General features: G+C 48.8%; 8 protein-coding genes across 8 annotated transcripts; 4 read left to right on the top strand and 4 right to left on the bottom strand.

Annotated features, from left to right (window-relative positions):
• Positions 1-2465: 2465 nt before the first annotated feature.
• Positions 2466-4759, top strand: J7337_003173 (uncharacterized protein; the record flags this gene model as incomplete). The annotated part of the gene is made up of 2 exons (XM_044820891.1): positions 2466-2636; positions 2771-4759. 2 exons carry the CDS (start codon positions 2466-2468, stop codon positions 4757-4759), a joined length of 2160 nt encoding a protein of 719 aa, XP_044685191.1.
• Positions 4760-5567: 808 nt separating this feature from the next.
• J7337_003172 (uncharacterized protein) lies at positions 5568-6440 on the bottom strand (the record flags this gene model as incomplete). Its single annotated transcript, XM_044820890.1, has 1 exon — positions 5568-6440. One exon carries the CDS (start codon positions 6438-6440, stop codon positions 5568-5570), a length of 873 nt encoding a protein of 290 aa, XP_044685190.1.
• A 3936-nt stretch (positions 6441-10376) lies between these two features.
• J7337_003171 (uncharacterized protein) lies at positions 10377-11312 on the bottom strand (the record flags this gene model as incomplete). Its single annotated transcript, XM_044820889.1, has 5 exons — positions 10377-10610; positions 10681-10797; positions 10845-10874; positions 10929-11059; positions 11114-11312. The coding sequence occupies 5 exons, from the start codon at positions 11310-11312 to the stop codon at positions 10377-10379; spliced, it is 711 nt and encodes a 236-aa protein (XP_044685189.1).
• Positions 11313-12293: 981 nt separating this feature from the next.
• Positions 12294-12905, top strand: J7337_003170 (uncharacterized protein; the record flags this gene model as incomplete). The annotated part of the gene is made up of 2 exons (XM_044820888.1): positions 12294-12852; positions 12898-12905. 2 exons carry the CDS (start codon positions 12294-12296, stop codon positions 12903-12905), a joined length of 567 nt encoding a protein of 188 aa, XP_044685188.1.
• Positions 12906-13450: 545 nt separating this feature from the next.
• J7337_003169 (uncharacterized protein) lies at positions 13451-15550 on the top strand (the record flags this gene model as incomplete). The annotated part of the gene is made up of 3 exons (XM_044820887.1): positions 13451-13659; positions 13706-13799; positions 13850-15550. The coding sequence occupies 3 exons, from the start codon at positions 13451-13453 to the stop codon at positions 15548-15550; spliced, it is 2004 nt and encodes a 667-aa protein (XP_044685187.1).
• An 828-nt stretch (positions 15551-16378) lies between these two features.
• Positions 16379-17087, top strand: J7337_003168 (uncharacterized protein; the record flags this gene model as incomplete). The annotated part of the gene is made up of 3 exons (XM_044820886.1): positions 16379-16449; positions 16502-17001; positions 17056-17087. 3 exons carry the CDS (start codon positions 16379-16381, stop codon positions 17085-17087), a joined length of 603 nt encoding a protein of 200 aa, XP_044685186.1.
• Positions 17088-17560: 473 nt separating this feature from the next.
• On the bottom strand, positions 17561-18577 carry RPS1 (ribosomal 40S subunit protein S1B; the record flags this gene model as incomplete). The annotated part of the gene is made up of 5 exons (XM_044820885.1): positions 17561-17704; positions 17763-18264; positions 18337-18362; positions 18418-18502; positions 18564-18577. The coding sequence occupies 5 exons, from the start codon at positions 18575-18577 to the stop codon at positions 17561-17563; spliced, it is 771 nt and encodes a 256-aa protein (XP_044685185.1).
• Positions 18578-19657: 1080 nt separating this feature from the next.
• J7337_003166 (uncharacterized protein) lies at positions 19658-20152 on the bottom strand (the record flags this gene model as incomplete). Its single annotated transcript, XM_044820884.1, has 2 exons — positions 19658-19737; positions 19789-20152. The coding sequence occupies 2 exons, from the start codon at positions 20150-20152 to the stop codon at positions 19658-19660; spliced, it is 444 nt and encodes a 147-aa protein (XP_044685184.1).
• Positions 20153-22810: the final 2658 nt, after the last annotated feature.

Here is a 22810-nt window from a genome sequence, read left to right as displayed (position 1 = left end):
CCTCGTAAATGCAAGCAGAAAGTACTGGTGCGCACTGCTCTAGCTGTCAAGACAATCCAACACGTACTAGAGGTTCGTCAAGCTAGCAAGATCTGGGGGCATATTCATGCCCACACATTAGCCCCGCTAGTCTTCTTAACAAAGTACGAGCGGAAGGCTAATAACCTAGGCAGCCACTGCAGAATAGAAAGGTCCACGGCAGATACCGCGTTGAATGCTTTTCGGCTCCTGTTTGAAGAGCATGTCACTGACACTTGGCTCTTGGTCTTGATCGAAGATTGCCTGGTCTATGACCCATAGAAAAGACTCGCTCGACCTGAGATACTTCGAAAGACAGGACCAGAGATCGAAAGGCCAGAGTATAGGAAAGTGGAAGTTATGATACGCCTCGACATAGCTACAGCTCATATGAAAGTTCTGTAACAGTACAAGAGTCGCGAAAAAGGACAGAGGAAAACATATCCACGCTTAAAGGCTGCGGCGAAGGCCGTGGAGACTGTCTGGGAAGAGCACATCGAGCTTCTGGGTCCTGAGAACACCGTTACTTTGGCCTCATTGAGGTGTATATCGTGCACTTAAGGACTATCGTTACTTAGACCTCCAGGCGGGATTACATGGTCACGTACGTAGACACTACGGTGAGGAAAGTCTACAAGAAAAAGACGAGCGTCTGAGGCTAGAAATAGGTCGAAAAGAACAAGAGAATATGATGGTGGAGAATAGGAAGTAGGTGGGTGGGCTGAGAGCCAGACGGCGAGGCCAGTATTACTTTAGCGGTAACACTAAAACAGACCGTTGGAAAGAGGCAACATGAAGGTCGGGTGGAATGAAGTAAATAATTACAGAACTACACATTGAGAAGCTATGAGTGACAAACCTGTCAATTGATGCCCTGATGTTGACCAGAGTGTGGTCATAATGTGTCAGCACTCTGAAGGTGATCGTCAGACGCTATCTCCCTGAAGTGTGCCAGCGAGTCCGGACTATCAAGAATATCACCGATCTTCTTGACTCTATTGTCGTTGCTTTTCACAAGCAGCCGGGTAAACATTTCGGGGTCCCTTTCAAATACATCTCTTTCGAACGGTGGCACATGATCGGCTTCATCAGCCCTTATGGCCTTATACGAATTACGTGCTTCTTCGAAGAGTTGCCTTTATCTAGGGTAGAAAAAGTTGTCTCTGGGGACTCAGCTACCCTTGAATATTATAATGCCATCGGTATTCACGCCAGCCATGGTAATATGGTTATATTCAGTTCTGCGGATGACAATGGACTCGAGAGGTCACTTGGAGAGCTTGTCAGGTGGGAATCACATATTAATAGTTCAGATGCCAAGCAAGCAAGTTCACCAATGGAAGAGGTTCGAGTAGGAAAGGTGCCCTACCCTTCTTTTAATAACTTTGGCCCAGGCGATCAGATCAATACTCACGGGGGCACTGTCAACAAAAGTAGCGGTAATGGTAGTCACATGGCCTGTACCATTTGGACAAGGAGGCTTCTATGATGATGCGTATGGACGTGTCTAGCTAGAGGTCAATTACCCGATTGTGAAGAAATAATGGCCTTTTCTGTGTAAGTGTTGTTACTTTGAGCTCATCTTGAGTCTATGAATCGTCTTATCAACTTCTACTTCAGAAGCCTAGCAATACACATATACATGGCCGTAGCAGTCCCTTTATAACTTAGCAACTGGGTATTCACACCAAGCCCGATCCTCTCAAAGAACGCAGTGCTAAAGCCATCGTTTGCCACATGGTCTTAGATATACGACGGCTTCTCACTGTTGGGTGTTGAATTAAATATGAACGACTGATACTTAAATATACATATATATATATATACTCTCTAAACAAGAAGTTAAAGAAATAATATGGTAACTACGGAGTAGAAGCCCTGCTAATTTATACATTATAGTTCAATAGGCCTTGACCGGGGAAGCGGATGTCAGATGTTAGTGGAGTACCAGAGTCCAAGCTTGGATGCTCCTCCTGCCCGACGAATTCCCTGCCACGATGCGTCGTCTAACTTTTTGTCACTCCACTATTTCCATTAGATCGCATGAACAGCCATCTCATAATAAACTCATACTCATCGCAGGCTCATACCAAGGGACCAGTTATCGCTTGCAGTAGAGTCAGAATCAGAGTCAGATGGGAATATGAAGCGAAGTCATTACGCCTGTGACCAATGCCGAAGGTCGAAACGGGCTTGCGAGGCACCACCTCCTCTTGGCCCTGCATCTTCAAGATGCAGCAGCAGTTCCATGACAGTTGGAGAGCGGCTCGGTAAGTCAATCGGCGCGACTGGGCCGCTCCCTTGACCCTCTGATGAGCAAGGCTAACCGTACTCAATTGAGGTAGCCTCTGGAATTGGCCATGAGCCTTGCTCTTATTGCACCAAGACAAGGAAGACGTGTACTATGAACTGGGCGTGGTCGCAAATACAGGCAGCGACTTCACTAGATGCGTCAGCCCAAGGACCGAATGTTCCGGTCAAGAGACAGAGAAGTGAAGCGGCTCATATACCACACCAAGCAACACCAGCTTTTACGAAACAAGATCCGATATCTGCGGCTTCACGCGTCTATGGCTCATCACGGCCTCCGTCTCATGATCCAAATCGACTCACTCAGGGTACGCGCTTACCCAACCACCAAAGAGCAGCTCAACAACCAACCTCAAGCTCAATCAACGGCACAGCATCTCAAACACCTCTCACTCATAATAATACACCAAATCCCAGTAATTATAACACCATAACTGGCCAGTTCTCGCCCAGTTATCCGCAATCTACCTACTCACAACCGAATGGCTCACGTCTCGCAATTCAGTCACAACTCAACGCCTGGTCAACTACTCCCACATCAAACTCATCAAGATCTTACAGTCACTTATCTACGCCGTCAGCTGGAGAGGACACAGCCAGCGAAGATGACGCGACAAGGTTTAAGCGTCGGCGCACATCGCCAATCTGGACTGATCGTCGCATGAACTCATTATCGCCATTCTCAGTTGACCAGACAATGATGACCAGAACCAACAACCAATTCATTTCTACAAATCTCCTACAAATCTACCATGACGTTCTCGAACATAACCTCTCATGCTGGCTCACAGAAGTCACATGCCCCTACAGAGCTCCAGGTTATGTCACTTCGGGGAGCTATGCCCCTACAGAATGGGGATCCTCGTGGTCAAACCGTATCTATCGCCGCACCATCAACCTCGACCATGCAGTTCAGACAGCCAAACTCACTCGACTAACGCGAACCGAAGACCAAGGCGCCGCTAAGGCATTTCACCTTGCTATTATGGCATTTGCAACGCAATGGGCTCAAGGCAGTCGACGCCAACAACAGCGCTACTCTGATGAGGATGAAAGACCAGAGGATATTCTCAACGACATCAATGAGGAGTTTGATCGAAACATTCAGCGGAATATTTGGGAGCAAGCAAAGAGAGCCCTGCAGGAAGTCTCAGATGTTGAATCATATCGTGTGGCAACGGCGGAGCTAATATTTGGTCTCACGCAAAAGCCATGGACCCGTGATGATGAGTCCATGGCCCCAGAGAACCCCAGCACATTGGTCAGTGCTTCTCCAAAGGTTGACTTGAAGGCTCTGAACGCTGAGCTTGGTGAAATTATATCACGAGATGGTCTGCCGGTCTTTATGGAGAGAGCCGCACGAAAGATGCATGCTCTCAAATTCCGATTCGATTCAGGCCGCCGTGGTGTTACTGGACCTCTCACAAGTCCAAAGAACAATGATTTATTGTCAATGATGAACCCTGAAGATCGTGGTACTGTTGGGCTGCTATACTGGCTTGCAGTTATGCTTGATACTGTCTCGTCGTCAATGAGCGAGCGTCCGGTTGTTGTTGCTGATGCAGACAGTCAGCACGACGATGCAGATGAAGATCTTGACTCAACGACAAACGGAAGGTGGAACGTACCTTTGTTCATTCAAGACAGTCTAGAGCAACCTCACATGTATCATACAGTACACTGGCCTTGCTCTTACGAGTCTGCGGCTGAAGCCGTCACTAAATCAGCACCCGTCAAAGTCCTCCTCTTCAGGCATGTTTCCTATCTGCAAAACATTCTAAGAAGAGGTGGTCGTGGTGAGAAGGTCGAAGAAACAATCAAAAACACCACCTCGCTATATCGATATTGGAATATGACGCATGGTGCATTCTTCAAAGAGTTGCTTCACGACTACGAATCCGTGCCAGCTCGTCTTCAGAGCTGGTTTGTCTGTATCTCAGCACATTGGAATCTCGGTGCCCTCATGCTCGCCGATCTTATCGAGTATGTCGACGAGAACGAGTTAGGAGAAGCAACAGCGACTCAAAGCAGATTAGCCAGTAAGATGGTCACAAGAATACGTGAAGCGAGTGCACGAGAACTATCCGATCTGGCAAAAGTATCAACACCAAGTCACAACCTACCAAACACGACAGGGCCTCAGATGTCACATTTCCACCATGCAGTAAACGAAGCAACTATTCTCACAGAGCCTTGGACCATCATCCTCATCAGGGCATTTGCTAAGGCAGCTATGATATTAATACACGAAGTGAACGATTTCTTGGAGTTTGGGCTGACTACACCGGCCAACACGGACCATGACTTTCAGGAGAGCATGCGGCGTGCACAGGATTGTGTAAAGGGGTTATGGATATTGGGCAAGAAGTCTGATATGGCGAGGAGGTCTGCAGATACCCTGGTTACCGCGATGAAGAAGTTGAAAGTATAGTTCTTGTCTGTATGCTTAACTATTGCTTCTATTTCTACGTCGCGGGTTGATACTATATAGATCATCTCATACGTGCCATTTGAGTCTCACAATTTACACACCGAGGAATATCGCATTTTCGACATGGATCAGTCGAAATAGGCATACCCCTCTGTCCGCACATACAGCATTTCCAATACCACAGTACCTTTCTCCGTGCCTGGCCCTTTGGAAGGCCACTTCCTCCTCTGTAGCTGTCCTTTCCCGAGTGACTTCCCATACCTATAGAATGACGGTCGGGTGTGTCTTCGTACGTGCCAGATTCCTCGTCTTGCCCCGGAGGCTTCTTTCCCTGCACAGATGATGGTCCGGCTTCATCCATTCTCTCCTCTAAATCTTCTGAAGTGAGTGGTAATGCAAAGAGGGCAAGACGTCTCTGATGTTCGCCAACATGACTCTGATATGTTTTGATGTCTTGTAGTTCGATCTTGCAAAAGGGGCAGGATGTCCCCTTTGAAAATCCAGTTTTGTTGAAGGTACCAAGCTGAACTAAATCCTCAATCTCGGCGGCGCTCATATCGTCACCATGATTGTGGCAAAGGTGTTCAATACATTGACTTCTTGACGCGGATCTGAGGCCGCATCCAAATGGACAAGAATAAATCCTCCAATGCTCTTCAAGCACGTGTTTCATCCAATCTTTGCGGCGGGCATACTGATATCGAGGCGTCAGGCAATCTTCCTCCAGACAAATGTATGGTTGCAAATCCTCATACACATGCTTTCTAAACGCTGTTAACTACAGTCGTCATTGTAGCTTCGCGGCAACTTACTTCCATTCAACTTTGGACGATACATTTATGATGACCTGGCAATACACGCAGCGGAATGAATTACCTTGTGTAGCTTCTTGGGGCAGGACAGGGACCCGACTTGCTCGCCCATCATCTTCAGCCGAACATGAGGTGACAGAGGAAATCTCAAGGCCGACCTCGTTACCTTTATTGTTTGTGTGTGTCGGGTCTTCCGGTGTAATCTGCTCCGCAAGGAGTTCCAATTCTGGTATAGGTATTTTGCGACTATGAAAGTAGTAACTCTGATTGTCTTGCATGAGCTTCAAGAGTTGCCGCCTAGCTGAAATAGCCTTTCCGAGACGCTCTGCTACAATAGGATCTATTTCGGGATACTTGGAACGAACGTGTTGGGTATCGAAGGTCTCAAAAAGTGATGGCTCATCGGTCGTTCCGACATTAATCAGCCGTCTTCTCAATGGCGGAATGAGATACAATAGATTGTCAATCGCATCGGCTATATGAGTCAGAATCTGCTCCATCTCTGTTTCTGGAGGATTTTCAAGTATTTCCCTCTCATCGTCTGATTGTGAATCCTCGTCGTTGTCAACCTGATCCCAAGGTACTTGATCCCCGACTGTGATATCGTGGGCATCTCGAAGTAATCTCTGGATATGGCTCAAAAGCCGGATGACTTGGAGCTTGATACGCGTGTTGTCTTGTAATGCCTGGTCAAGTGAGTGTGTTTCGGCATTTCTTGTCCAACGATTGAATCGACTGAGCAAGGTCTTGAATCTCGCAATCTCATCAGGTTTGGTAACGCTAACGATAGTCGGGTATCTCGGTTTCTGTTCTAGGCGCTCAAATCCTCTGGCGCAGCCTGCCACCAGTTGATCAATGCTTTTAGGCATTTTAGGGAAGTATCACCGTGAGAGTACTGGTGTTGTAGCGACATGATTCCATGCTGACAGGTGAAGGGTACTTGATCAAGCTCGTGTCCTCCAATGTGCAAATATGCCACCTCACAATATGCATATGCATGCACCAATATTGCTCTTGCACTCTCAACCCCTCATTTCTACCCAATGCATTCATGCCCAAGCAATCATGAGAGTGTGACCTCTCAGTTGAGCATTATCGTTCGCATATACCATCAGGCACGCCCGGCACCATCAGAATCATGTCTGGACTTGAAATCGCGGGCCTTATTCTGGGGGCAATTCCAGTTGCGATTGAAGCACTCAAGGCGGGGAGCCAAGGAATAGCGATACTCCAAAGAAGCAGCAGGTACGAGAATGAATTGAAGAGGCTGATCAATAGGCTCGAGAATGAACGCGTGAGGCTTGAAGATGTTTGTGAGAAGGTTCTTGTTGATCTTGTATCTCACTCGCGAATAGAGGAGTTGGTCCAAAACCCTGATCGCCTTTTCAACGATGATCCAGAACTCAAAGCCAAGCTTCGAAAGCGATTGTGGAAAGGATTTAATCTCTTCGATCAGACGCTGCAAGATATCAATGTTGCCATGAACGAAGCTATAAACCGCATTAGTCTTCAGGTCCAAGATGAGTCCAACATCAGAAGATCACTCAAGCACTCGTTCCTTGACGACTTATTATCTCGGATCAATGAAGGGGTTTCGGTCCTCGAGCAGCTCGTGGATAGGAGCATACAACTTGAGCCGGCTAGGAATATGCGCTTCCAAGGCAGATTTCTATTGTTTATACGCAATTTGGCATGTCAACTCTCTTGTGCATTACAAGCCAGCTTCCATTGCACTTGCGGACACCAAATCTGTTTACAGCTCGAGAGACGATCGCCAGACATGGTCCCTGGCGATACAGGAGATGATGCCGTCAAATACATCGGATTTCATCTTGCTCTCTCATATAAAGGGCCTTCTAAAAACCCTGACATTATCTCGAGCCGGGATACGATGTGGTCAGATGTGTTTGCAAAACCAAGCCCGATAGCCCGCCCAGAAGCCTTGACTATTAGTATTCAGCCAAAGCTAAAAGATCACCTGAAGGCTTCTAAGGGAAACAACAGCCCAATATACAGACGATATCTTTCTTCGCCCATGAATGGCTCGGCCAAGCTCCAGGCCGACTCTGTCGAGCTTAAGTCAGTAGTCAATCATCCGCAAAGATCTACTAGAACCGTGGATCTCTGTAATACTATTACACAGCCCCTTGAACCTGGAACCAAGACATCATATGGTATGATCTTCGATGCATCGACCCCAGAAACTTATACATACCATGTATCTTCAGTCATCCTCAGCAAATACCGAGCACAGTGTGGTAGAAGTATAACCTCGCTGAACGAAGTTCTCGGCCAGAACCGTCGATACATGATTCTGTCGGAACAGGATAGACTGAAACTAGCCGCGGTCATATCTTCGAATCTTCTTCAACTTCATGGAAGTTCATGGATGCCGAAAGTCATCCGCAGCCAAGATATCTACTTGATCCAAAGCGAGGACGACCCCATTTGCGATCGCTTTTTTGTCATGCAGACTCTGCCAAACAAAACCGATCCTTGTATCGAAGAGAATACGAAGTTGAGTTCCATGAGGAACCAGACATTATTTTACCTGGGTGTGCTTTTGATCGAATTGGCATTTGGCAAATCATTTGAGCTGCTGCGAAGTGAACGGGACAGGTCAAGCACCGGTTCTCAATTCTTCACAGACTACAGAACTGCGAAACGATTGGTAGATCAAGTTAAGAGCTTCATAGGGCCGAATTACGGGAGTGCAGTATCAAGATGTATCGATGGGGAGTTTCACGGCCGGGGAGTAGGGCTCGAGGATCAATATCTATCTCACGATGTATACGCTGGAGTCGTGGCGCTGCTGGAGAAGGAATTGGAAGGCTAACAACTATTTCATACAGTCAAAGACTATGCAAACAAGATTGAGTACTCACAGTCAGTGTGTTATTCTCCAGTAAATTCAAAGTGTGCTCCTACAGGGTAATTGGTTGGTATGTGTGAGAGATGAGAGTGACCAGCTCGATACTTGACAAAAACAAGGCAGAAACTCTCAAATGCATAAAAAAGTTATGAATGACGAATCAAGACTGAGTCAGTCTCTGTCTCTGGCTGAGCTGAGAAAGTGAACAATGTCTCGAGTTTCTTTGACTGATCGACCAGGATGAGCCCCCTTGACCCATAATTGCTTTTTCCTACATAAAGACAACATCGATCAAGGTCAACAACACATCCTTGTGGTAAATCTCGCACGAGTCTCAGATCCTGCACTCGTTGAATCAATTACTCACCTCAACTGACACGATACATCTCACTTTCTTGCTTCTACAGGTATTCTACAGGGGTTGTCCTCGGTCGAACACTCGGCATGTCTTCTCTGTCTCTGTCTCTGTCTCTGTCTCTGCCTTTGTCACTATCACTATCACTGTCACTGTCACTGTCTCTATGCAGATCTCTCGCCCTTTTTCACCTAGTCCTCCTCATGTGCCCAGCACGACCATATCATGGAAACCCGTATCCACGGAACTGGCTGAGTGATAGCTGAGACACGGGCTAACTATCATTATGACAAGTGATCAAGGGGTATATCCCGACATTCAGGTCGTCAACTGAGACTGCACCTGTGGATCCCTCCCTTCTGCCGACGAGAACTATCTAGCCTCATGTTTCTTCTACTGTACTCTCAGCGAAAAAGAAACCTGCTGTACTCGCGAGAGTACAAAATGTTTCGGGCCAAGATAAAAGTAAAGGCTTGGAAAAAGTTGAGGCGAGGTCTGAGAAAAGAAGCCACTCAACCCTTTTGGCGCCGGGCCCGTCCACTGCTAAGCCTTGCTGATACCCTCTCAGGCATGCTCGTGCCCCATGTCAAGCTGAAGTTGAAGACTATCTCCAAGACTAGGGATCTTTTTTGACGCTGATGACAAGTTGACATGCCGATACTCACGACATCCCCAAAAGCAAAGAGGCAATCCAAGGATCAGCTATCACATATCGTCCTCATCACAGTCGGTATGGGATAGTTCTCTGATTGACGATCAAATGACGATTAACCCATGGCAACTTGGGAATTCCTGTGAAACTTGGTTACTGACATGGTCACTTCAGAGATAGTCATGAGCCTCGTAGACTGTAGCATCGCTCAAGTTGCTAGCAGACACATGCAAAGGCTCTCTCCACGTAACAACAACGTTCCATCCCTCGCTCATCTCATGTTTCCAGAAAGACAGCATTTGAAACAGAGACAAGATCTTCCCATTCCTTAACGCCAGTTCGTCAAGCCCCGGCGCGTGGCAAACAGAGGCCGAAAAGCGACGGGTCTCGGAACGCCTCCCCAACTGTCTTGTAATCCCCTTTACTGACAATCTCAGCACAGTATTGCCCGATAATCAATTTCACATAATTTTTTCTCAAACTGTAAGCTTGGCATGAGGATAGCAGATACAGCTTAGCTACTCTGGCGGGATCACGGTTCGTCGCCGAACATCAAGCTCTTGTCTCACTCCACTGACCACTGACAACCTGGGGGAGCTTCCGATAGGGCAGAGCCAGTAAGCGACAAGTGAAAAGGGATGCAAGTAATATATAGGTCATATAATTTCACCATAATTGCTACAGAAGGGAACAAGTGACAGCTATTCCTTGGTATGCAGGAGCTCAAGCAACCCGATAATTGCTCCACCAGAACCATGATGACGAGGACTTGGCTAGCGATGCCAGACAAAAAGCATCTACTGAAACTAGACTTTGGGTCAACAAGTTACCGTCGTAGAAAGGCTTCAACCCTTGTTGCTTTTTCCTCTGTTCCAAAAGCAAAGTAATACAAGCTCCTCTCAAATGCGTCATCACGGCACGAATCATCAGCTGCAGGCCATTAGCTTCAGTCCAAAATATGAGACATAGTATGTCAACAAACCTCGGCATATAGCTTCCTTAGCCAATTGAACGGCAACACTACCTCGAGCTGCGAGCTGCGCAGCAGCTTCGATAGTCTTGTCCAATACTTGCCCATCCTTAAACATGTCGCAGACCAGCCCACTAGACAAAGCTTCTTCACTCGAGATCGGGTTTCCAAGCAGGATGGCTTTCATGGCCTGAGTTCAAAGTTAGTGAACAAAGTCAGTCTCGGCGCCTCATCTCAAGCACGTGTATCATGAAGCTTACTCTGAACTTCCCCAAGGCAGACGTGAGCCGTTGGGTGCCTCCCGCTCCGGGGATGAGACCGAGATTCACCTCGGGGAGCACAAACTTTGCACGTGGCGATGCATAGATCAAGTCACACTGATGTATGTTAGTTACTGCTATTGGTCGTTGTGTGGTAGTCCCACCATCATGGCAAGCTCGAAACCACCTCCAAGCTATCACGAGTTGTTAGTTATAGACACTGTCACAAAGTGCTGAAAAGCTCATACTGCAGGCCCATCTACTGCTGCCAAGATAGGCTTTCTCACAGCAGCCATGCCATGGCACAGATCTTCCAGGTAACGACAAGATCTAGCTGCTTCTGCATCCATCGTCGATATCTCCTTGATATCGGCACCAGCTGTCAAGTACATCAATAAACTGCCAAGAAAACGTGATTCGGAACTTAACTCACCCGAGAAGCAAGAGCCGCGTCCAGTTACGACTATGACTTGAGTGTTTGAGTCAGCCGAGACTCGAGAGAGAGCTCCAAGAAACTCGGTGATCATGGCCTTCGAGAGGGCATTACGCTTCTCTGGGCGGTTGAGTGCGATCACTGACACCCCTGGTGCGTGCACGGGAGAGTCAACAATGATGAGACTGGCATCTGACATGATGAATGATGACGTTGGGACTTGAAAGAAGAGATGATTGAACAGAGAGTAGAGCTGTGAGTTGGCTGATAGTGTCAGGAAGTAACGGGCAGGTCTTCAGCCCTGATTAGTTGGGTATCTTTTATGCCAAAAGGACGCGCCATCAACTCCTCAACTTGAGTCGAGTTGGCAGTTCAATCATCAAAGACACTCTTGGTACCACCAAAAAGCCACAGGCCATGTATATCTTGATGGCATCTTCACACACCCCAAATTGCAGGGCGGGAATGGATCTCCAACACATGTCCGTCATAATCATCATTAGCCCTGGGCAAGGGTTCACTGCCACTTAAGATTGACTGATAGGTTCCGGTTTCCAGGGTGTGGTCGAGTACCGCGACAAGATCCAGCCCATCGGAATCAGGCAAGGTAGTATTGAAGGCATACCCCTGAAGCCGGTTCTTCAATGTGAAAAGCGATTTATCGGTACCTGAATTGCGGACCCCTTTCCGGATACCCCCTCCACATGTCTCATCGCCCGTCACATTCCTCTCTTGACCGGGCTGCCCCGTCCCACATTCTTCCGTACCCCGGGGCCGGCTCCGTATAACTAAGACCCCGGGGCGGGTGTGAGAGGAATGCAGAAGCAATTATGACAATCTGGTTCCGCCGTCCCCTCCGGGGGCGTGAGTTCGAACCCAAGTTGCTGTGGAAATCAGGGCAACCTCCATATCTCGCGACGACTTCAAACCCCCCCCCATGGGGGATATGTCAAGGGACGATTGATTGACCAAAGACCGATAGTCATGAGTATGGACATCTCAGAAGACAAAGATGAAACATCCTTTCCAGGGCGGGTGCTACCTCTGCCACGCCGTTGAAACTATATAAGCCCGTCCGTTGTGATCTCAGGGTCAACTCAACGGTCAACAACAGACACCAACAATCCCCATTGTCTCTTCCTCCTCACCTTATCTCACTCTCTAAAGTGCCCTCTTCACAATGGTCGTCACCGGCCCGCTGCAGGGACATTCCCTGCACAAGTCAGCTCTTCAACTTGGCCAAGGGGACTGTGTCGAGCCTCCATTCCCAACAGTCACTTCAGCATTCTATCACCATGCAACAACTTCCCCAGATACTATAGCCCTTCGTGATCTCTCGGGATCACTAAAAGAGCTGACATATGGGCAACTTGCAAAACGAGCCCAAGAGTTGGCTGCACAGCTCATTGCTCAAGGTGTCTGTCCTGACTCGCGGGTCCCCCTTGTTGCTAAAAGGGGATTGGACATGATCATTGGTATATGGGCAATCCTTTCATGCGGAGCTCAATATGTTCCTCTTGATGGAGGTGTCGTTCCCGATAAAACTATTCGTCGAGTCCTTGAGCAGGCCGGCGGTGGCGTCGTCCTTTGTCTGTCTTCGACAAAGCACCGAGTCACCTCCCAACATCCCAACCAGACTGTGGTCGTTATTGACGAAATAAACACAAACCCTGTCGAAGAAGACCTTCATATCGATCTCGCAACTCCGGATTCCGGCTGTTACGTGATATATACATCAGGTAAGTCAACGCAGAGCTCAATGTCTCAGAGTGCACCTCTCACAGAGAGATAGGAACAACAGGAGAGCCAAAGGGCGTCGACATCACACACAGAAATGTCGCCAATCTTGTGTGCCTGGCCCCAGGAAAATTGGGGGTAGAATCTGGTACTTGCGTTGGCTCGGTCCTTAACATAAGTTTCGACATGGGTGAGTTTCTCGTATCCAAGATGTTTCCAATTCTGACCCAACTCAGCGGCATGGGAAGTCTTTGTCTGTCTATGCAATGGAGGAACACTCGTTCTCCGAGGTTCCAATTGGGAACCAACTCTGCAACAGGTTCGTGGCGGCTAAATCACTCGATTGCCAGGCTCCGACTTACACGGAAATAGATTGATGTCCTCATCTGCACACCAACAATCCTCTCCAAATATCACCCTACACAATATCCCAGGATAAAAACAGTGGCTACAGCCGGCGAACCAACTACAAGAAGGTGATTACTCAACTGAGCATAGCTTCCGACAGTGACTGACCAGCGTAGTCTTGCCGATTTGTGGGCAAGTCACGGCACATATTGGAATTGCTGCGGTCCTACCGAAACGACGATCGTGAATACCATGCATCAACATGTCGTTGGACAAGAATTGTCAATCGGTCGACCGACTCCCAATAACAGAGTATATATCCTCAACGACCTAGGTGAGCCTGTGCCGATGGGTGCCACGGGAGTGATGTGGGCAGGCGGCCGTGGAGTTTCCAGAGGCTACATCGGCCTAGGTGAAAAGACGGCGGAGAAGTACAAGCCAGATCCATTTGCCAATGACGGGTAAGGTATCTCGCTTTCTTAGATAGTGCCAGAGCTAACATTCTAGATCAACGATGTACAACACTGGTGACCTTTGTCGCTGGAGAGCCGATGGTTCAGTCGATATTCTCGGCCGAGTCGACGATCAAGTCAAAGTAAAGGTACATCAAAAGTCCCTAAATGCATTCGCCATGATCTGACCTCAATTCAGGGTTTCCGCGTGGAGCTAGACGGCATCTCAGCATCCCTAGCTTCGGCCCCAGGCGTGTCTCGGGCGGCAGCGCTGCTGATCGACGGAGAGATACATGGGTTTACCACCCCGCGCCGATGCGATGCAACCACCACCATCAAGCATGTACAGCAACACCAGCCCTACTATGCCGTTCCTACACACCTCCACCTCCTCGATGAATTGCCCTCAACACCAAATGGCAAAGTCGACAAGGGAAAACTCAGGGCATTGGCCTTGGCGAAGCAGAGTGTTGCAACGCAACCATACGAGAAAGAAGGAGTCCATGACAACCATGTCGAACTCAAGTCCCAATCGTCCATGTCCTCTCTGTCGACTCTGACCGAGAAGATTGATCTTGAGCGTGGTCTGCCTGATAAGACGCTGGCACGACCCCTCAGAGGTCTAAGACATAGGATCTTCATCGCTTACCGCACCCTATTCAGTCTCATAGGACTACTAAACTTGGCAGCATTAATCTGCGTGGTCGCTCTGCAGCTCAAGGCAGAATGGCTTGGTATCATCACTGCCATCAACCTTGTGATCGCAGTACTTGTACGACAAGACGCGGTGATCAATATCCTGTATACCATCTTCTGCTCAGTACCAAAACATTTGCCGCTCGGGATCAGGAAACGCTGTGCCAAGATATATCACCTGGGTGGTGTGCACTCGGGTGCGGGAGTCTGTGCCACGGCCTGGCTGGTTATCTCGACGGTACGTGGAACACTCTGCAATGCAGGTTTCTGCGAGGGTCACGCGATTGGGTCCTTGGCGACACAGGTCGTATCGTGGGCTCTATGCGGGCTGTTATGTTCCATGGTGGCTACAGCATGGCCCTCTTTCCGGAAGCAGTACCACAACTTCTTTGAGCGTTTCCATCGTTTTGCCGGTTGGACATCATTGGGTCTATTTTGGGCTCGGACAATTCTGGCGATCAACGACTCCCGGCCTCAACACCAAGGACTAGGGATCGCCGCCGTTAAGACTCCAGACTTCTGGCTCTTGGTGGTGGCCACACTCAGCATTGCCTCTTCATGGTTTTTCCTGCGCAAGGTTCCAGTCGAGGCCGAAGTGCTTTCTGACCATGCAGTTCGCCTGCATTTCGACTATACCGTTCCCGTGAATGGTACTTTCACCCGCTTATCTCGACGACCCTTGATCGAATGGCACTCTTTTGCAACCATCCCCAACCCGCAGCCTAATCAACATGCTAAGGGTTACTCGTTGGTTGTCTCCAATGCCGGCGACTGGACTCGTTCTTGTATACAAAACCCTCCCAGTTCCATTTGGGTACGTGGTGTGCCAACATGTGGTGTGATGCGTATCGCAACGCTCTTCAACAGAATCGTCGTTGTCGCCACAGGATCCGGGATTGGACCGCTACTAGGCCACATTGTCCATCAAACATGCCCTACACAGCTGATTTGGTCTACATCACGACCAGAAGAGTCGTTCGGCAAAGAGCTTGTTGGCCAGGTTCGAGACGCTATTCCGGACGCTGTGATCTGGAATACGAAGACTCAAGGCCGACCAGACCTTGTGCAAATGGGCTATAACCTAGCCAAGAGCTTCGACGCCGAAGCTGTGATAATAATAGCCAACGAGAAGATCACCAAAAAGGTCGTGTACGGCCTGGAGACGCGCGGCGTGCCAGCTTATGGTGCCATCTGGGACAGCTAAGCTGTCCAACCATACACTCTCTTCTCACCAAGATATTTCCTTGAACATGTTTCTCCAACTTTGTACACTCTCATACCATGCCTTTCCTATTGGTCTTTTTTTGAGCGTCTGACTAGGCCGCATATTGAATCCCAGTCCATTGTTTCTGGAGTTGTCGTTTCTTTCAATCTCTTTCTTGGTCCAAGTTGTTCGCGATATTTTGTTTGTTTCTCACTGGATGTTTACGTTATTGGCAAGCTCAAATGCTGAAGAAGGAAAGGTGACATCATAGTGCTTGAAGATTAGATATGCAAGTATGCAGTAAAACGGTGCGAATCGACCTAGCTTTACCCAAAATGGCAATTTTAAGATCTACGTAATTGGCTCTTTGCTCAACAACTCCAAGATTTGCCGTGTCAAGAACCATGTTGTCTTTGCGAAGGATAGCTACGACTGCAGTCCTGACGGTAGGGCGCCAGTGTCCACGGGCTTCAGTCCCAAGCACGAGATTTTACTCGCAGGCTGTTGGGCCATTGGTGTACGATTTACATGAACCCTCACAACCAAAATATGACAAGAGGAACTCTCCAATTTTGTTCCTCCACGGACTTTTCGGATCAAAGAAGAATAACCGAGCGATCAGCAAGTTAGTTGGTCTTTTTCGTGACTTGTGGGAGTTTGAACTAATGTCAAAACAGAGCTTTGGCCCGAGACCTGGGAAGATATGTTTATGCTTTGGTAAGTAAACGGTCAACGGTTCTGAAAGGTTGATAGAGACTCAATATTAGTTCACAGGATCTCAGAAACCATGGCGAGTCACCTCACAGCAACAAGCACGATTACAATGCCATGGCCCAGGATGTAGCTGAGTTCATTGAGGGTCATGGTTTGAAGGAAACAAGTCTCATTGGACACTCGATGTGAGTAGCCGTTACTTCACAACAGCCAACACGAAGAAACTGACAACCACAGGGGAGCCAAAACTTCAATGGCTCTTGCACTCCGCTCTCCTGAACTTGTGGCCGATATCGTCTCCGTCGATAATGCCCCCGTGGACGTCTCACTCAGCAGAGACTTCCCCAAGTATGTCCGCGCCATGAAGAAGATCCAGGAAGCCGGTGTCACACGCCAAGCCGAAGCCGACAAGATCCTCAGCGAGTATGAAGAGTCTCTTCCCATTCGGCAATTTCTTCTCGGCAACATGTACCTACCTGAGGGCGAGAAGGTGCGCAAGTTCCGCATCCCTCTTGACACTCTTGGAAAGGCACTGGACAACCTCGGAGATTTTCCTTACAAGAACCCCAATGAGGTTCGGTTTGTGAAACCTGCTCTGTTTGTTCGAGGTACCCAGAGCAAGTATGTTCCCGATGACGTGCTCCCTCTGATTGGCCAATTCTTCCCCAAGTTTCGACTTGTTGATATTGATGCTGGTCACTGGCTCATTTCAGAGCAACCTGAAGCGTTCAGACAAGGTGAGTGCCCGATTGATGCAGCCAAAGTTTTGGATAGACACTGACAATCGTTAGCTGTCGTCGAGTTTCTCCAAAAGTCCGAGTGACGCAGGTGAATTGAGTATCATGGGTCTTGTCCCACTAATTGGGGCGAATGCTGGACAATATTTTCATCGCCTCTGTAATATTACCCTACGTTCAATAGATAGACACACACATTAGATTTCATACACACACTGACACAATACTGAGCACCTTGGAGTGAAACTGTAATGTTGGGTAGATAGGGTATCAGCTTAGCATTCTTCTACGGCTCTCATCTCAAAACGTCCCTCACGACCAGCGTCAAGTCACCACAGCATCCAATGTCCGAACAAGCAAGTCACACGTCATAATTCATTCGCCGTGTTGACCGAACGTTTTTTTTTACCATTCATTCAAAGGAACATGAACCCAATCCCCGGAGCTCCTCTTGTGATGCTACGCCATTTGCGATGACCGAAACAATTTGGTAGGGATGAGTTTATTAGCCGCGAGGCCCCTATTGCCTACCCCGCGCCAACCTGCCAAAATAATCCTTTTAAACCTCCTCCAGGACACGCTCCTTGAACTCCCGCTCAACCTTCTGGCCCTGGTCATCAGTGCCAGACTCGCCGTGCAGAGCCATCAAGGCACCAAGATCGAACTTGGGGGCCTTGAGCAGCTTAACCTTTCGGATGTGGACCTGTGAATTGTTAGACCTACAGATTCATGTGTGACCGAGGGACAAAGATTCTACTCACGTTCTGGAGAGGGTAGATGCCCTGGGTGGACTTCTCAATCTCGCGGCCAATGACCTCGGGAATGAGCTTGGAGGTAAGCTGGGTGAGGGTGCAGCTTGAGGCCTCACGCTGGATGATGTCGGTCATCTTGCGTCGGATGGCACGAATCTGAGAAGAGGCAGCGTAGGTGGTCTTCTTGACCTGGTTGGGTCGTCGCTTAGTGAAAGCGATGGCGAAGAGGCGGATGAGGTAGTCGTCGGTAGTCTTGACAGTGACGTTGGCCTCGATGAGGGTCTGCCACTTTCGCACCAGGGATCGGAGCTTGTCGGAGGTGAAGTCGAGGCCGTGGAAAGCAGTCAAGCAGTTCTTGCCCTGGACCTCGTCGACGCGGAGGCGGACCTTGCGGAAAGAGTGGTCCTCATCCTTCTGGAGATCGGCGAGGGAGACCTCGAGGATACGGCCCTTGAGAGCGTCGTTGGCGTTCTTGAGACCGGTGGTTCGGTTCACGAGGGTCTTGCCGACACTGCAAAATTTGTTAATCTCCCATGTCCCACAAACTTTTTTTTTGCAGATTCGTTTCGCGGTCGTCACTCACTCTCGAACGTTGAAGGGGTTAGGGGCCTTTGTAAACGAGTTAGTCGGGAATTGTTGTTGTGCGCGTTTCGTGATAACCAACCTTGATTGAGTACCAGTCCTTTCGGGAGAAGGGGTCGACCGTCTTCTTCTTGAGGCCCTTCTTGCCCTTGGAGAGTCTCTTGTTCCTGAAATAACGCGTAAGTCCATTGTGTTCATCGTATGCCTGTCGTCGTGGGTGATGCTCACTTTCCAACCGCCATGTTTGCTGGCTTGTGTGTGAACCGTTGGAGAGATGGTACTGGTGAGAGAGTGGTTGGAGGGGCGAAATAATTTCGATCTTTGTGTGCAGCAGCTTAAGCGACAGGTTGATCGAAAAGTGCGGTCCAATTGTTCTTCCGGCGCTAAAGCTTTGTGGGATCGAAAAATAATGGATCGGAGGGCAAGAACAACCACATCACGTGCCTTCCGTCTGAAATATCCCTGCTGCATGGTACGTACCAGAAGCACTTCCAGGTTCCATGGAGCTAGGTACCTAGCCACAGTCCAGCCAGCCACAGCCACAATGGTCTCTTTTCAAGCCTGAGCTTAGCGCCTTGACCCGCGTGGACGACTCTTGTCCTACCAAGGCGCAAGACTCTCTGCTTACGATGGATGCTGTCATTTGAGTCTCTATTCAAGGAACCGACAACCAAAGTATGTCATAGTTTATGCTGTTCCATCACATTTGACAACAAGATTGATTACCACTTATGAATTAGGGAATGTTTCAGGGAGATGTGTATAATTTTTATCTGTTTTCTTTGTGTTTTGGCAGACCTCGTCCAACTGGATCTAAGCGTCTTGCTTTCTGTCCATGAATGGGTCCTGAGATTCACCCAGACCGTCTGTTCTGCTCTGTTGTGCTATGTTGTTGGTCCCCCTTGCACTCCACCTTTCTAAAAAGGTGCAGCTATTCCTCATTCATTCATCGTGTACAGCTCGATTTCAGCGTCCGCTTCTCTTCTACCAAGAAGCCTTTCACCTCTATCCACCCAGCCTAGTCCTAGGGCGCAATCAGCCAGCCACAACCTCGTTTATTCCAGTCTCATATTGGTAAAACGGCCGGTGTGATTGTGGTTGTGGTTGTTGGTCGACGATGCGTTTCTGATCCCTTGGTTCCAATGGCCTCGCTGTCACTTGCTCCTCTTTGAGCCGTCAGCGAAGGCCTCTACCATCTCGTTGAGAGTGTGGCCGTGCTGGATGAGCGACTTTTCTGTTGAGGTCGCTCTGTCGTAGTCATGTTGTTTTCCCTTTTCGGTTTGAGGCCATTTGGTTCCTCTCACCCTCTTTCCCGTCACATCTCAATCATCCGAATCCTTGTTCATATCCTCTTGGTTATCCCTGTTCCACTCCTCAAAGCTAGGAAAGCTAAAGTAATAACCTTAACTGATGTTAGTGTTGACTGGTATAGGGACGTGGATGTGAGACGTACCAGATGGTGAGTCGACCATCACGACGGATTGGCTTCCTGGGCTGCTGGAGGGCGAGTGCTCTCGGTCATCACGGCAGATTGAGATGGGCTCGGCGTGGCGTGAGACTGAACCTGGAGTTGTGGCTTCTGAAGATGGCGAGTAGACGGCAACACGGTTGAGGAGATCAGTTGCTCTGTGTGGTGAGCCAGGGCCAGCGAATGAACCACTGATGGCATTTGAAGCAGTGATTGAAGGTTCCGTGGCACTAGAGCGAAGAAGTCGTGGTCTTGTGCGGTTGGAGTTTGTGTTTGAGGATGAGGATGACGACGAGTCTCGCCTATGAGCTCTCACCGAACTGCGACTGTCTCGTATGTAAGAGGCCATTGTGTGTATGTGTTAGATGTGTTGCTCGTTGAAGGTTGAAAGTTGTATGTGCATTAAAATAGGTAAGTTGGAAAGATGGTTTCACATTTGAGAAGAATAACAAGAAAGTGAAAGAGACTTTGAATGGACGGGAAGAGCTGGCAGTAGCTCGAATATGTATACATAGAGACAAATATCAAGGCATCCACATCCACATCCACATCTACATCCACACACATCAACCACCTCCTCGTGTACATGTGGTAGAGCTACCACTGCTGCGGTTAGACCAGGCGGGTAAGCTAAGTAAGGTAATAAACAAGGGTGCCATTGCGTTGGGGACGTGTGCGTGCGTGTGTGCGTTGCGCTGCACAGCAGGTCATCATTACAGTAATAACAAGCTTTGGAGTTGGCCGACATGGGTACCTTTTCCTTCTCCGATCCTCTCTCTCTCTCGGTACAGGTACAGGTACCATCACGATCTTGTCCATGTACTCGGCCATTCAAAGGTTAGACTCTTTTGGCATCACGCAACGACGGGGTCCTCTATTCGTGTTCGAAAAAAAAAAAGGCCGCAGTCCAGATACCAGACCAGGCTCATACTACTCAGAATAGTCAAAGAGTCTTTTTTTTTTCTCATCTGCTTGCCACTTGTCGGCTCATCGCTGCATCTGGTTGCCAACACCAACCCATCTTCACTCGCTGGTCTGGGTGCGTGTCTCCTGGTGTATGGCCCAGAATCCTGGTCTTTGTCCCCCTGGGCCTTTTTGGCTACTAGGGACGCGGGCCCCGGGGACTGCAGGCGGGTTTCCCGTGCAGGCATATGCGGGGGTCTCCAAGCCTGTAAAGCCAGTGATGACTCGCCCTGCTGAGGCACTCGTCTATTCGGGCCCGGCGGAACGTGGATAGTGGAATGGGCAGACCTAGGGCACTTCTGGCGGTAAGGCAAAATTATGGGAATACCTGTCGGAGCTACTGTCGCATTGCTACCCAACAGGCCGTCAAGATGCATACCGCTTAGGAAGACGAAACGTTCTATTGTTTGTTTTCCTTGGAATGGGATCAATCTTGAGGATTGGCATTGCATCCGAGTGAACTCTATATGTCATGTACTGCATCGATCGAAAAAAGACAAGACAGGACGCGTCTATGACACTATTCACTACCAACCAACCCTCGCTTGGATGGATACTAACGATAGTACTCCGTAGAACGAAAGGCCATCCGTTAGGCCAAGGCTCTCTAGCGTATCGGTCTCCTTTTTGATGGTGTATAGTCGAGAGCGTTTCTGGATGGGGGCTGGATCTTTGGATGTGGGTTGGGTTACAAGCAAAGCAGAATGATGGGTGTGTGATGCGATGCTATTGAGAAGGGGAAAGTTATTCACCATGATGAGCATTCTGTTAGACAATCATTACCTTGACCATCACCTATGGATGACCTCGTACCTGATGAACATGAATGAACCATGGCCGAGATCATTGATGTACACGTTAATCACCCGGGGCAATTAATCCACCCAGTTCGGCAATAAACATGGCACAACATGGAACTGCATGGCATGGCATAGCATGGCATAGGTAGCATAGCATGGTGATGGATCGTTGATCGTCTTCTCGGGCCGGGGTAAGCAACCTTCGGAGGTTTTCTTTTGATAGCATCAGAGTCAATTCAAGGCGACTGACTGAGTTATCTAGGTACCTTGGGTATTAATCTCTTCCGCCTCGTGCATCAATGACTGACCCCTTGCCCTTGGCTCATGCTCATGCTCGTGACCACAAGACGTGCTCTACACGTGTACAGACATAGCCAGAAGCGACTCCATTCTCACACATACAATCATACATGGGTGCCTTATCATACCGTACCGTACAAGGTTAAGGTTGTATCGGTGTTCGGTAAATGCTCCTTTAGTCGGATACGGTGTCGGAGTCAGCAAAATATGCAATTACAACTCATTAAAAACGGTCCTTGTGACTTGTGACCGCCTCACCGATTCTATTAGGGAACAGCCTACCTTACGGACAGGCCTCGAAAGGTGGATATTCAATTCATTCGGTACTAAATTATCTATCCTGGCCCATCATCCCCTTACTAAACGTTAGTAGGGTATGGTAGGCTTCCATTCCGAGTTCCACTCTCTCGCTCAGGGTCAGTCAGTCAGTCACTCTACATCTTCAAATCTCGCAACCTCTACACCATGCACAACCTTGCTAGCAACTCCCCCCCGGACGCGCTTAAACTCGAAAACGGATGCTCCCAACGGTCTTCTCTCACTATATCCAACCCATCAACTGCCCTGTATGACCTGCCACCTTGACCGGGTACCTCGTTCGGGACACTCAGCCCCAACACCACGGATGAATGGTACCGTGGCATCGTCGCCATCGTATGGATTCTGAGCAATCATCATCCTTCCCCCACGCAAAACGGCTCAGACCGACCTGCAGTAACCTGCAAACTTGGGAAGCTGCTGACGCACCCCGCGACCCTCAACGCCACGTCCCTACTGTACATACAGCTTGAGCCCGTATCTATCCGGTTTCGTTTAATGGTCGAAGCTGCCACAGTCATCAGTCTTTGCACGGCTCTTGGATTGGATAGTACTCACTCTTCCCATATTCTTCCCTGGACCGCCTGGAGCTCTTCGGTAGTCATACGTTTACCAGTGGTAAAGTA

The sequence above is a fragment of the Fusarium musae genome, chromosome 2 (assembly GCF_019915245.1).
Source record: "Fusarium musae strain F31 chromosome 2, whole genome shotgun sequence".
In the NCBI taxonomy this organism is placed as follows: Eukaryota; Fungi; Ascomycota; class Sordariomycetes; order Hypocreales; family Nectriaceae; genus Fusarium; species Fusarium musae.
This window is presented reverse-complemented; position numbering and strand designations above follow the sequence as displayed.